The 14916-nt window shown below is 46.3% G+C and overlaps 1 protein-coding gene across 1 annotated transcript in view; it reads left to right on the forward strand.

The window, feature by feature from the left end:
- Positions 1 to 14916, forward strand: part of LOC110523508 (neural proliferation differentiation and control protein 1) — a 40183-nt gene that overhangs the window by 14113 nt on the left and 11154 nt on the right. The window contains exon 2 of the mRNA XM_021602260.3: positions 13312 to 13461. Coding sequence (XP_021457935.1) covers positions 13312 to 13461 — 150 coding nt within the window. The remainder of the gene's footprint in view (positions 1 to 13311; positions 13462 to 14916) is intronic.

Here is a 14916-nt window from a genome sequence, read left to right on the forward strand (position 1 = left end):
ACAGACTACTCTATTGAGTTTCGCACTCTTGCTGCCTCCAGTGGCTGGAACGAGCCGGCTTTGCTCGCTCGTCTTCTGGAGGGTTTCCGCGCAGAGGTAAAGGATGAGATTCTCTCCCGGGAGGTTCCTTCCAGCGTGGATTCCTTGATTGAACTCGCTATTCGCATTGAGCGACGGGTTGATCTTCGTCACCGAGCTCGTGGAAAGGAGCTCGCGTTCTCCGTTGCCCCCCTCTCCGCATCACTACCATCTTCCTCTGCCGGCTCGGGTGCTGAGCCCATGCAGCTGGGAGGTATCCGCATCTCGACTAAGGAGAGGGAACGGAGAATCACCAACCGCCTCTGTCTCTATTGCGGTTCCGCTGGTCATTTTGTCACTTCATGTCCAGTAAAAGGCCAGAGCTCATCAGTAAGCGGAGGGCTACTGGTGAGCGCTACTACTCCTGTCTCTCCTTCAAGATCCTGCACTACCTTGTCGGTCCATCTACGCTGGACCGGTTCGTCAGCTTCCTGCAGTGCCTTAATAGACTCTGGGGCGGAGGGCTGTTTTATGGACGAGACCTGGGCTCGGGAACATGACATTCCTCTCAGACAGTTAAAGGAGCCCACGGCCTTGTTCGCCCTGGATGGTAGTCCTCTCCCCAGGATTCAGCGTGAGACGCTACCTTTAACCCTCACTGTTTCTGGTAATCATAGTGAAACCATTTCTTTTTTAATTTTTCGTTCACCTTTTACACCTGTTGTTTTGGGCCATCCCTGGCTAGTTTGTCATAATCCTTCCATTAATTGGTCTAGTAATTCTATCCTCTCCTGGAACGTCTCTTGTCATGTGAAATGTTTAATGTCTGCTATCCCTCCTGTTTCCTCTGTCTCTTCTTCACAGGAGGAGCCTGGTGATTTGACAGGGGTGCCGGAGGAATATCACGATCTGCGCACGGTGTTCAGTCGGTCCAGGGCCACCTCTCTTCCTCCACACCGGTCGTATGATTGTAGTATTGATCTCCTTCCGGGAACCACCCCCCCCCGGGGTAGACTATACTCTCTGTCGGCTCCCGAACGTAAGGCTCTCGAAGATTATTTGTCTGTAGCTCTTGACGCCGGTACCATAGTCCCCTCCTCCTCTCCCGCCGGAGCGGGGTTTTTTTTTGTCAAGAAGAAGGACGGGTCTCTGCGCCCCTGCATAGATTATCGAGGGCTGAATGACATAACAGTGAAGAATCGTTATCCGCTTCCTCTTATGTCTTCAGCCTTCGAGATCCTGCAGGGAGCCAGGTTTTTCACTAAGTTGGACCTTCGTAACGCTTACCATCTCGTGCGCATCAGGGAGGGGGACGAGTGGAAGACGGCGTTTAACACTCCGTTAGGGCACTTTGAATACCGGGTTCTTCCTTTCGGCCTCGCTAACGCTCCAGCTGTCTTTCAGGCATTAGTCAATGATGTCCTGAGAGACATGCTGAACATCTTTGTTTTCGTTTACCTTGACGATATCCTGATTTTTTCACCGTCACTCCAGATTCATGTTCAGCACGTTCGACGTGTCCTCCAGCGCCTTTTAGAGAATTGTCTTTTTGTGAAGGCTGAGAAGTGCACTTTTCATGCCTCCTCCGTCACATTTCTCGGTTCTGTTATTTCCGCTGAAGGCATTAAGATGGATCCCGCTAAGGTCCAAGCTGTCATTGATTGGCCCGTCCCTAAGTCACGCGTCGAGCTGCAGCGCTTTCTCGGCTTCGCGAACTTCTATCGTCGTTTCATCCGTAATTTCGGTCAGGTGGCAGCTCCTCTCACAGCCCTTACTTCTGTCAAGACGTGCTTTAAGTGGTCCGTTTCTGCCCAGGGAGCTTTTGATCTCCTCAAGAATCGTTTTACATCCGCTCCTATCCTTGTTACACCTGACGTCTCTAGACAGTTCGTTGTCGAGGTTGACGCGTCAGAGGTGGGCGTGGGAGCCATCCTTTCTCAGCGCTCCCTCTCTGACGACAAGGTCCACCCATGCGCGTATTTTTCTCATCGCCTGTCGCCGTCGGAACGTAACTATGATGTGGGTAACCGCGAACTGCTCGCCATCCGGTTAGCCCTAGGCGAATGGCGACAGTGGTTGGAGGGGGCGACCGTTCCTTTTGTCGTTTGGACTGACCATAGGAACCTTGAGTACATCCGTTCTGCCAAACGACTTAATGCGCGTCAGGCGCGTTGGGCGCTGTTTTTCGCTCGTTTCGAGTTCGTGATTTCTTATCGTCCGGGCTCTAAGAACACCAAGCCTGATGCTTTGTCTCGTCTCTTCAGTTCTTCAGTAGCCTCCACTGACCCCGAGGGGATTCTCCCTGAGGGGCGTGTTGTCGGGTTGACTGTCTGGGGAATTGAGAGGCAGGTAAAACAAGCGCTCACTCACACTCCGTCGCCGCGCGCTTGTCCTAGGAACCTTCTTTTCGTTCCCGTTCCTACTCGTCTGGCCGTTCTTCAGTGGGCTCACTCTGCCAAGTTAGCCGGCCACCCTGGCGTTCGGGGTACGCTTGCTTCCATTCGCCAGCGTTTTTGGTGGCCCACCCGGGAGCATGACACGCGTCGTTTCGTGGCTGCTTGTTCGGTCTGCGCGCAGACTAAGTCCGGTAACTCTCCTCCTGCCGGCCGTCTCAGGCCGCTTCCTATTCCCTCTCGACCGTGGTCTCACATCGCCTTAGATTTTGTCACCGGACTGCCTTCGTCAGCGGGGAAGACTGTTATTCTTACGGTTGTCGATAGGTTCTCTAAGGCGGCTCATTTCATTCCCCTTGCTAAGCTTCCTTCTGCTAAAGAGACGGCACAAATCATCATCGAGAATGTTTTCAGAATTCATGGCCTTCCGTCAGACGTCGTTTCGGACAGAGGTCCGCAATTCACGTCTCAATTTTGGAGGGAGTTTTGCCGTTTGATTGGGGCTTCCGTCAGTCTCTCTTCCGGCTTTCACCCCCAGTCTAACGGTCAAGCAGAACGGGCCAATCAGACTATTGGTCGCATCTTACGCAGTCTTTCTTTTCGCAACCCTGCGTCTTGGTCAGAACAGCTCCCCTGGGCAGAATACGCCCACAACTCGCTTCCTTCGTCTGCAACCGGGCTATCTCCTTTTCAGAGTAGCCTCGGGTACCAGCCTCCGCTGTTCTCATCTCAGTTCGCCGAGTCCAGCGTCCCCTCCGCTCAGGCTTTTGTCCAACGTTGCGAGCGCACCTGGAAGAGGGTCAGGTCTGCACTTTGCCGTTATAGGACGCAGACTGTGAGGGCTGCTAATAAGCGTAGAACTAAGAGTCCTAGATATTGTCGCGGTCAGAGAGTTTGGCTCTCCACTCAGAACCTTCCCCTTAAGACGGCTTCTTGCAAGTTGACCCCGCGGTTCATTGGTCCGTTCCGTATTTCTCGGGTCATTAATCCTGTCGCAGTTCGACTTCTTCTTCCGCGATACCTTCGTCGCGTCCACCCTGTCTTCCATGTCTCCTGTATTAAGCCCGTTCTTCGCGCCCCCGCTCGTCTTCCCCCCCCCCCCCCCATCCTTGTCGAGGGCGCACCCATCTACAGGGTCCGCAGGATTTTGGACATGCGTCCTCGGGGCCGTGGTCACCAGTACCTCGTTGATTGGGAGGGGTACGGTCCTGAGGAGAGGAGTTGGGTTCCCTCTCGGGACGTGCTGGACCGTGCGCTGATCGAGGATTTCCTCCGTTGCCGCCAGGTTTCCTCCTCGAGTGCGCCAGGAGGCGCTCGGTGAGTGGGGGGGTACTGTCATGTACTGTCATGTTGTCTTGTCTCTGTCCTTTCCCTTCACCCTGTCTCCCTCTGCTGGTCGTTGTTAGGTTACCTTTTCTCCCCCTCTTTTCCCCCAGCTGTGCCTTGTCTCCTCCTAACCACCTCGTCACCCCTTTTTCCCACCTGTTCCCTTTTTCCCTCTGATTAGGTCCCTATATCTCTCTCTGTTTCTGCTCCTGTCCTTGTCGGATTCTTGTTTGTTGTGTTTCATGCCTGAGCCAGACTATCGTCATGTTTGCTGTAACCTTGTCCTGTCCTGTCGGAATCTGCCGGTCTATCTGAGCCTACCTATGTTTGGTTATTAAAGAAGCTCTGTTTAAGTTAGTTCGCTTTTGGGTCCTCATTCACTCACCGTAACAGATGGAGGGATTGTGCGTTCCTGGTGTAACTTGGGCAGTTGTTGTTGCCATCCTGTACCTGTCCTGCAGGTGTGATGTTCGGATGTACCGATCCTGTGCAGGTCTTGTTACACGTGGTCTGCCACTGCAAGGACAATCAGCTGTCCATCCTGTCTCCCTGTAGCGCTGTCTTAGGCATCTCACAGTACGGACATTGCAATTTATTGCCCTGGCCACATCTGCAATCCTCATTCCTCCTAGCAGCATGCCAAAGGCACGTTCACACAGATGAGGAGGGACCCTGGGCATCTTTCTTTTGGTGTTTTTCAGAGTCAGTAGAAAGGCCTCTTTAGTGTCCTAAGTTTTCATAACTGTGACCTTAATTGCCTACCGTCTGTAAGCTGGTAGTGTCTTAACGACCGTTCCACAGGTGCATGTTCATTGATAGTTTATGGGTCGTTGGACAAGCATGGAAAACAGTGTTTAAACCTTTTACAATAAAGATCTGTGAAGTTATTTCGATTTTTATTAATTATCTCTGAAAGACAGGGTCCGGAAAAAGGGTGGCTTCTTTTTTTTGCTGAGTTTTAGTTCTGATGTCTTCACTGTTATTCTACAATGTAGAAAATTGTAAAAAATAAAAAATAAAAAAAATAACAATTGAATGAGTAGGTGTGTCCAACCTTCTGACTGGTACTGTTTATTTCCACATTATGGGGTTGGAATAAAATTGTGAAAAGGCCACTATTCAGGAACAAATTCTTTCACTTTCTTGTCGTTTTTAGTCATGTTGTAAGATTATGTGTGACCGTGAGTATGTGCTTGCACTGTAAATGTATTTAAACAGGTGCTGTGTGAGCCTCAAGGGCTATCTTTGCTTCTTTGACACATTTGAAGGACTTAACAAGAAAGTGCCATTGCTACAGACTCTTGTCAGGCCTTTTCAGGGTCATGGTTGAATCACCAGACTGAACCTAAATCATGAAAATAGGAACAGCTTGGTCTGATAGGGACTTTTTTGCACTGAGTTTTGAAACCCCCCAGTAAACCAAGCGAAATTGTCCGGCCTTCTAGGACTATAATGCGTAATGACGGTCAGCTTTAACAAATACAGTTAGGCCTACCTTCATGAAAAAATACTATAATATGCAAGGATATAAATACTGTAGTATTACTATATTTATATACTACAGTATTCATTGTAGTGTTTTTGCTGACTTTTCGGTAATATATGGTAGTATTTACTGTAGTGTTTTTTTCGCTGACATTACTGTAGTGTTTACTATAGTGTTTTTGTTTTATTATATTTAACATAGAAGTCAAAAGTTAGGGAACACAGTATTTGGTATATGCTTGGCATGTAGGTTTCTCACTCATAGGTGACACAAATTGTAATATGGGAAGGGGAATGGGCAATGTTTATGCAAATGTATAAGTACTATAGTAAACTAGTATTTTTATGTGGGTAGTTCTTATGTTCTATTTCATAGCATTTTTTTGTCTTTCTGGTTGAAACATGTCTGACATGACCATTGTTATAGAATTTAAATAAATAAATAATACTCTGAGTACTGGCTGTTTGTTACATGGGCTATCTATATTTTCTTAATCAATTTAAATTGGGCTGCGATCAACGACTTGATCGTCCTTGCTGTGTAAAATATAAAAGTGACACTTCATATACAGATGTAATCATACAGTGTGTATCCAAGAGACTGTCTGAAACAGATAATCATATCCATTTCAAAGGTATCTTCAGTTCGTCGTGAGGCTGCTGGCTGTAGCCACTTGACGTGCATGGCTCAGTTCCTGTTTAACTAGAGACAGGAATTCCACACAATGGGACAGCATAACCCTGCTGCCCTTTCAGCTTCCTGCACCCCCTCTCACGCCACTGCACCAGTCTATACTCAACCCCCACACACTGGTAGAGTACATAATAAGAAGTGCTCTGAGACCAGGTGGGGGGAAAGTACAGTTACAGTAGGCGTCTGTCCAAAATGGGTCCCTGTATAGCGCAATACTTTTGACCAGGGCACATAGAGTTCTGGACATTCCTTACTGGGAAGGGCTATACGGTCACCCCCGGTGCCCAAATTGATGACGTATGTCGCGCAACTGAGAGTCGAGTGGAGACGAATGGATTCGGTTCTGTTAGTCGTCCTGAAGAGCCCTCCCAGCTGCATAGCTAGTTTATGCTGGCTAACTGGCAACAACATTAGCATGGCATTAGTTAAAACGGGTAAAATAAAGTAGTTTATTTCAATGGACAAGGGAGAAATAACTTGTAGTTACATGCCAATTAGCTAATGTAATGACAAGTGTAACGGTGTTGTATCGAGGTGCTTCTCACTGCTGCTTTCCACTCGGTAGCAGTTGCTTCACCGGGCAGCTGTGTCGCTGTAGGTAGCTAATGTGGAAATGTTGTTCCATCCCACTTGATTTTATTTCGAGTAAGATTACAGAAATAACACAATAAATAACTTGTAATATTGGTAGTAACCACCTGGATGTCACCGTGATACAGTCTACTGCTCAATGGGAAGAGTTTGCGCTGCAAGCCAGCAAAACAACATGGAACAATGTGCCTATCAGTCCCGCTTGCCGGGCACTGCTCTCCTGCAGTAACTTACTGTAGAGGGAAGTAGCTAGATATTGTTGATAATATCAGGCCAGGGTGACAGTTAAAGCAAAAGTATTGCTTTTGTAGTCTGAAAAAAAACAACGATTCTGAACACTCCCAAGTCCCTACAAGTCCAATTCTAGCTGACGTTTATAGAAACAAGCAAAACTACACTGAACAAAAATATAATCACAACATGCAACAATTTCGAAGATTTGAGTTACAGTTCATATAAGGAAATCAGTCCATTTTAAATACATGTATTTGGCCCTAATCTATGGATTTCACATGACTGGTAATGCAGATATGTATCTATTTGTCACTAGTACCTTTGGAAGAAAAAAAAGGTAGTGGTGTGAATCAGAAAACCAGTCAGTATCTGGTGTGACCACCATTTGCTTCATGCAGCGCGACATCTTCGCATAGAGTTGATCAGGCTGTTGATTGTGGTCTGTGGAATGTTGTCCCACTACTTGTCAATGGTTGTGCGAAGTTGCTGGATGTTGGCGGGAACTAGAACACGCTGTCATACAAGTCGATCTAGAGCATCCCAAACATGCTCAATGGGTGACATGTCTGGTGAGTATGCAGGCCATGGAAGAACTGTACAATTTTCAGCTTCCATGAATTGTGTACAAATCCATGTGACATGGTGTCGTGAATTATCATGCTGAAACATGAGGTTATGCGGTGGATGAATGGCACAACAATGTCCGTAGCTCATACCTGCCCATACCATAACCCCACCATGGGGGCACTCTGTTCACAACGTTGACGTCAGAAAACATCCAAACGCGCTGTCTGCCATTTGCCCGGTACAGTTGAAACAGGGATTCATCCCTGAAGAGCACACTTCTCTAGCATGCCATTAGCCATCGAATGTGAGCATTTGCCCACCGAAGTTGGTTATGACGTCGAACTGCAGTCAGGTCAAAACCCTGGTGAGGATGACGAGCACGTAGATGAGCTTCCCTGAGACAGTTTCTGACAGTTTGTACAGAAATTCTTCAGTTGTGCAAACCCACAGTTGGTGGCTGGTCTCAGACGATCCAGCAGGTGAAGTTGCCGGCTGTGGAGGTCCTTGGCTGGCGTTGTTACACATGGCCTGCAGTTGTGATGCCGGTCGGACATACTGCCAAATTCTCTATGGTAGAGAAATTAACATTAAATTATCTGGCAACAACTCTGGTGGACATTCCTGCAGTCAGCATGCCAATTGCACACTCCCACAAAAGTTGAGACATCTGTGGCATTGTGTTGTGTGACAAACTGCTCATTTTAGTGTCCTTTTATTGTACCCAGCACATGGTGCACCTCTGTAGTGATCATGCAAGAGTCTAAGCCCTGTCTATGTCAGAGGTGTACTACTAAGCTATATGTAATTGTTTTAAGAAGATCATACCAAGGATCATTTTACTATTTGATTTGGAATTGTAAAACCCCTTGAAGTATCAAACATTTTTGGCCTTATAGATATTAGCCCATACAAATGCATTGAATAACATATTCACTACATGGAACAACAGATGGTCCCCCCAAATGTTCAGAAGTGTCTGTCCTATATCTGAGATACAAGAAAGATCATGATTTTTAATATATTTTTTTTACATGTATTAAACACCTTATTTGTGTCACTAAACCATCTCCATATATACTATACTTCCGTAAAAAAATGCGTGGGCGTTCTAGTGCAAGCTAACCGACATGTACATGTTTGTGAGAGTCTCACCTTTACGCAGAGGGGTCATATTAGTGTGTAGTCCAAACTGTTCGTACGCTACAGACAGAAGTTGGCAGATCGGCTGTTCTGACTTCAGACAAGTCCAAGACGCTTGTGGGGGTCGTAGAGCAAAACGGAGAACACCATCTTGTTCATGAGTCTCGTCTTTCCACAGAAGGTCAGTTTTCTAGGCCAAACCGTGAGAAGACTGTTTTTTGAGATGTCTCATGGACTGATAAACACCGCTGTAGATCTTTCACCTCAGATTTAATTCCAGGTTGTAAGGCAACAAAATAGGAAAAATGCCAAGGGAGTTTCGCAAGCCACTGTAAATAGTCCGGTGGCCATTAATCGTTCAGCAGTCTTATGGCATGGGGGTAGAAGCTGTTAAGGAGCCTTTTGGTTCTAGACTTTGCGCTCCGGTACCGCTTGCCGTGCGGTAGCACAGACAACTGTCTATGACTTGGGTGACTGGAGTCTGACCTCCTCCTCCTTTTCCGCAGCAACCAATGATCCGGGTCACCAGCAGCAATGTAACAGTATAACTTTAGACCGTCCCCTCGCCCATACCCGGGCTCAAACCAGGGACCCTCTGCACACATCAACAACAGTCACCCAAGAAGCATTGTTACCCATCGCTCCACAAAAGCCGCGGGCCATGCAGAGCAAGGGGAACCACTACTTCAAGTTCTCAGTCAAGTGACGTCACCGATTGAAACGTCACCGATTGAAACGCTATTTAGTGCGCACCACTGCTAACTAAGCTAGCCGTTTCACATCCGTTACAGTAGCACTGAGTTTGCCGATAGATAGCACATTTTCCTCCAAAAACTTACTATGACTGATACAGTATGTCTCACTTCATCTGGATAAGAGCTTCTGCTAAATGACAAAAATGTAATTGTATAGGAGGCCCACTCCACTCCTCCTATGCATTGATTGGTGTAATTTGCCAGCGTTTCTCGTGACTTCTGATGATACCACCTTAAGCCAATAAACGGTCAACATTGCCACATCAGTGTTTTTCACCATCTGTGGTACACATGTCATGGCACTGTTTGCTGGTCTGCCCTTCTTGGAACTGTTTATGATTGCACAGCCTGGCAGGCAGCAGATGGCTAGAATAGTCATTTTTCATGTCTCATATCGACTTATTCTGGCGTTACATAACTGTATTTACACCTCTGGTCCCACCTGACCGAATGGTTCTCTCTCTCTCTCTGTGTCTCTGTCTCTATCTGCTTCTCTCTCTCTCTCTCTCTCTCTCTCTGCCTCTCTCTCTCTCTCTCTCTCTGTGTTTGTCTCTCTCTGCCTCTCTCTCTCTCTCTGCCTCTCTCTCTCTGCCTCTCTCTCTCTCTGCCTCTCTCTCTCTCTGCCTCTCTCTCTGCCTCTCTCTACCTCTGCCTCTCTGCCTCTCTCTCTGCCTCTCTCTCTCTGAGATCTTCATGTTTCCTAATTAGTGAGTGGTGTAGGAGGCATGGTGAGGTGACAACCTGGCCTATGGTTTATTGATATTCTCTCCTTCTGTAATCACATTGTGTTTGTGGCGATCGACAAGATGAGGACAAAAAGGGAAAGTGTATAGGACGCTGTCTCACAATGGTGATGGTGTCATGAAAACCCTATAGACAGTGCATATTTTCCCTTACATAGTGCACTTCTTTTGACTAGAGCCTTTCAGTGTCTCCACACATGCCTCAGTAGCGATGCTCTAGCAATGAGCTCTTCTGTATTAAGCCTCTCCCTCCTCTCTTTCTCTCACCATTCTTTCTTTCCACCCACCTCAGTCGCAGGTTTAATGAAGTGCCTTAGGTGTGACTCAGACTATTCTCCTTTAATTGCTTCATGCTGTGGTATCTTGGGCTGATGATGCACTTACCTCTTAATTCACTACCATTATGACCCACAGCGAAGAAGTGGTGCTTCAGCTGGGAAAGATGCACTTGGTGTGTGTGTGTGTGTGTGTGTGTTAGTAAAGCTTAAAGATCCGTATTCAGGGCTGCAATTTTCTGTGCAACCATGAACTTCCTGCTTAAAAAAAAACTACAGCAGAACTGCAGGCTAATGATACTTACACCACAGAACATACAGAGGCAACACAGATATAATGATCTGAACAATGCTTTCAGATATATTTACTGCACTAAGTATACCAAACATTAGGAACACCTTTTGTCTCGCCCATTCACCCTCTGAATGGCACACATACACAATCCATGTCTCAATTGTCTCAAGGCTTAAAAATCCTTCTTTAACCTGTCTCCTCCCCTTCATCTTCACTGAAGTGGATTTAACAGGTGACATCAATTAGGTGCTCATAGCTTTCACCTGGATCCACTTGATCAGCCTATGTCATGGGAGGAGCAGGTGTTCTTAATGTTTTGTATACTCAGTGTATTCTTAGTCTATTCTCAGTAGAATCACTACATGCTGCCATAATGACATCAGTCAAGCCAGACAGAAAGATGTGATATGGAGCAGTAAAGAGAGATGGGTGTCGTTTTATAAAGTAAATAGTTCCTTGTCTGAAGACGCACTGCATTTTTTTGTCCTGATCTGGGTCCCATTGTGTGAATGATCCAGGTGACCTTGGCACTCTGAACAAATCCTCAGATCAAGGAAGAGCAATCAGAGTCAGAGAAGAATAAAAAAATGATCTGGCACAATTTGATGAAAAGAACCATGGATGGAGAGAAGTGGACAGACAGAGATATATATACATGGAGGGAAGTTGGGATTAAAATCCTTCAAAGGGCAGGATATGTGGCCTCCAAAGCCACATCACATGTGGGAGCAGTCAACAGTGCATGATCCCAGTGTGGCCTGGGTAACATCAGCACTGCCACCTTCAGAAGGACAGGCCAGTGAGTAGGGAAGACAGGCACGCTGGAGGTGGGTGGCTTAGTGGTGCACTCCTTAAGTGAAAACACCAATTATTTTATACACACACGTAATACGCAGGCCGTGTCCGAAAACCCGTACTTGCATTCTAAATAGCCTATGCATGAACATGAGCGATCTAAGTGATATAAATGCCAGGATGTCGTACACCTCTAGCAGAATTCGCTACACACTATTAAGGAATAGAATCGTCTTTCGAGACAACGGCTGACAATCAGCTGAGGGAACCCGCTATACCAAAATGAACGAATGGCGGGAATCAAGGCGATTGCGGATTAGATGACACATTGTCAGTAGGATGAGCCTAGTATGCTGATATTTGTTTCTTACTGCATTCATTTTTACTAAACAGTATGTTCTAAATAATATGTTGTAAGATTAGTACACAGTATGCAGTAAGTAGTGGGCAATCCAGATTTTGGACACAGCCTATGACATACCCACATACAGCACAGGAGGTTGGTGGCACCTTAATTGGGGAGGACGGGCTCATGTTAATGGCTGGAGCGGTATAAGTGGAACTCATTATATAGCCATTCTAATGAGCTGTCCTCCCCGTAGCAGCCTCCACTGACATACAATACACACTAACATAAACACTACTGTGACTCACACCTGATGTCAGAGATCCTGTTGCCATGGAGGTCATTATGGCAACAGATGTAGTTCTGCAGCAGCCTAGGGGGCATGCGTTTCTATGAATACCCTCCTTCTGTACTGTGCACTTGTAAAAGCCCATGGTTACTGTACCACTCTGGGGCGGCAGGGAGCCTAGTGGTTAGAGCATTGAGGCAGTAACCAAAAGGTTTCTGGATCGAATCCCTGAGCTGACAAGGTAAAAAGCTGTCATTCTGCCCATGAATGGCAGTTAACCCACTCTTCCCCGGTAGGCCGTCATTGTAAATAAGAATTTGTTCTTAACTGACTTGCCTAGTTAAATAAAGTTTTTTTTTTTTATTGTTAATCTCTGCCTCTTTAAGCCCTGATAGGCTGCTAAGTCTATTGCTATGTCCTTGCCTACCCTCTACAACAAAATGCACTTTGTGACCCACTTTCTCTCTCTGTGTGTGTGTGTGTGTGTGTGTGTGTGTGTGTGTGTGTGTGTGTGTGTGTGTGTGTGTGTGTGTGTGTGTGTGTGTGTGTGTGTGTGTAAGCGTGTAAGCCAATGCTTACACTTTAGATATCTATTGTATGGCTAGATAGGGATGTTGATAATCACAGATTGGAGAATTATTCAAGCATTCATGCTGTCAACCTGGTTTATAATCCTGATCATCAGAACATCATGATCTAGGCCTTGAAGGTATAATTGTATATTCTTTCAATCATTTTGATAGATGACACTGCAGGTTGGAAGGACAACCTTTTCTAAGGTCAATTGAGCCAGGGAACAGGTGAAGATGTTTGAGTGTCACAGGAGGTTGGTGGCACCTTAGTTGGAGAGGATGGGCTCATGGTAATGGCTGGACTGCAATAAGTGGAATGGTATGAAATACCATTCGCTCCGTTCCAGCCATTATTATGAGCCGTCCTCCCCTCAGCAGGTCTCCTCAGTTCCCTGGTAACTGTTTTTAAATTCAGCACAATGTGAATACAATAGCTTGGGTCTGTGTCTGAAAACAGAGTTCTAACCAATACATTATGTTCATGCAATGAAGACAATAGCACAGTCAGAAGGTTTTGCTATTCGAAATCCCTCTACATTGTACATAATAAAATGTTGTTTGCCACTGGTGCGTCAATTCATCTTTAATTCAATCAGTTGTCATGACTACATGGCATCTTGTCATCTCCAAGCAGCCTCTTTTGTCATGACACCTGGGGGATGATGTGACACACTCATGTTCCTGTCCTCTCACACACACTTCATAAGAATCATGATGACCATAATTCAGTATGTCCTGTTAGAGGAGGTGAGCAAAAGTGTTATCTAACGCCTGGCTCTCTTTTTCTATTTAGCTGGGGGTAAGTGCCCGTACCACATAGACTGTGCCCGTGAGGGGCGGCACTTCTGCAAACCTGGCACCTCCTACTGCGGCCCCTGCCTCACCCCATTGGAAGAGAACGAGGAAGGACAGTGTGTAGCAAGGAAGAGGCGCCATCACCATGGTATGTTGGTCTAGATATTACACACACATTATGCACACTCAAAAAAAACCACAATCTCCATTATAATGTAGGAAAGCAAGGGGATTTGGGTAATTTACGAAATATGTTATTAAATTTATTTGATGAAGCTGCTTCAACAGCACAGGGTCATTTTCTACGTATGTTCAATGAACATCCATCATCATCCTTTCCCTGGTTGTGACTGCATCCCAAATGGCACACTATTCCCTACATAATGCACTACGTTGACCCCTTTGTAGTTTACTATGTAGGGAATAGAGTGCTGTTTGGGACACAACCTGTGTTAAGCTACAGATCTCTGAGCATCCAGACATGGGTTATGGGGTTAGGTCAAACGCAGTGGTTCATGAGCTGATGCAGAGAGGCTGCCGTTTAATTGGATGCGTGTGTGTACGTGTGCCTTTGTTCGTGGCGTAGCCATGAGTAACTAACTCTGTGCTTTAAGAGTGAGCATAGTGAGCCACAGTGACACAGACAGGAAACCCTCACTGCTCCTCTTTCTCCTCCTCCCTCACTCTCCCAGTCCCCCTCCTTGCTTGCAGCATTCACTCTCAATCTCCCTCTTCTATATTTATTTGATACCCCTTTTTTTTTTACTCTATCGCCTTCCTTATCAATTCCTCTCCCTCCTTCTCCCTATTGATCTCTCCATTCTTCTCTCTCCCTCGATCTCTTCAGCTCTCTGCATCAATCTGTCCTTATTTCTCCCTCTCTCTGTGCGCTGTAGTTTGATCCTGTGTTTCTCTAATCCCTGCTCCTGCTGCCCACAGACAGATGACCACCGCATTTAATCACCCAGATTACTGCATGCATCTCTCTCTCCTGCATATCTCTCTCCCTCTCCCTTTCTCTCTGTTACTCTCCCCTTCCATCTCTCCCTCTTTCACTCTCTCTGGCTCCTTCATACAATCTAATTTCATTCTGTAAAAGCGTTGCTCCGTGGAAATAAATAACATTTTTTTATTGCCCAGTGATTTTACAAGGCATGCCATGGTTTGTGAAAGATATTGAGGGAGAGGAGAAATAGAGAGGAAGAGGGAGATATTATCTCTTACCCTGCCACCTCTACCTTGTCTCTGTGTGTGTGTGTGTGTTTCTCTCTCTGTGTGTGTTTCTCTCCAGGATTAATAATTTAGTTGGGTCTGCAGCAGAGGACATTAGATTAGGGGTCACGGCATCACACAGAGAGATATGAGGACATTAGATTAGGGGTCACGGCATCACACAGAGAGATATGAGGACATTAGATTAGGGGTCACGGCATCACACAGAGAGATATGAGGACATTAGATTAGGGGTCACGGCATCACACAGAGAGATATGAGGACATTCGATTAGGGGTCACGGCATCACACAGAGAGATATGAGGACATTAGATTAGGGGTCACGGCATCACACAGAGAGATATGAGAGAAAGAAAAATAAGAGCAGATG

Source organism: Oncorhynchus mykiss, chromosome 5 (assembly GCF_057628025.1).
Source record: "Oncorhynchus mykiss isolate SJ-2025 chromosome 5, ASM5762802v1, whole genome shotgun sequence".
Classification (NCBI taxonomy): Eukaryota; Metazoa; Chordata; class Actinopteri; order Salmoniformes; family Salmonidae; genus Oncorhynchus; species Oncorhynchus mykiss.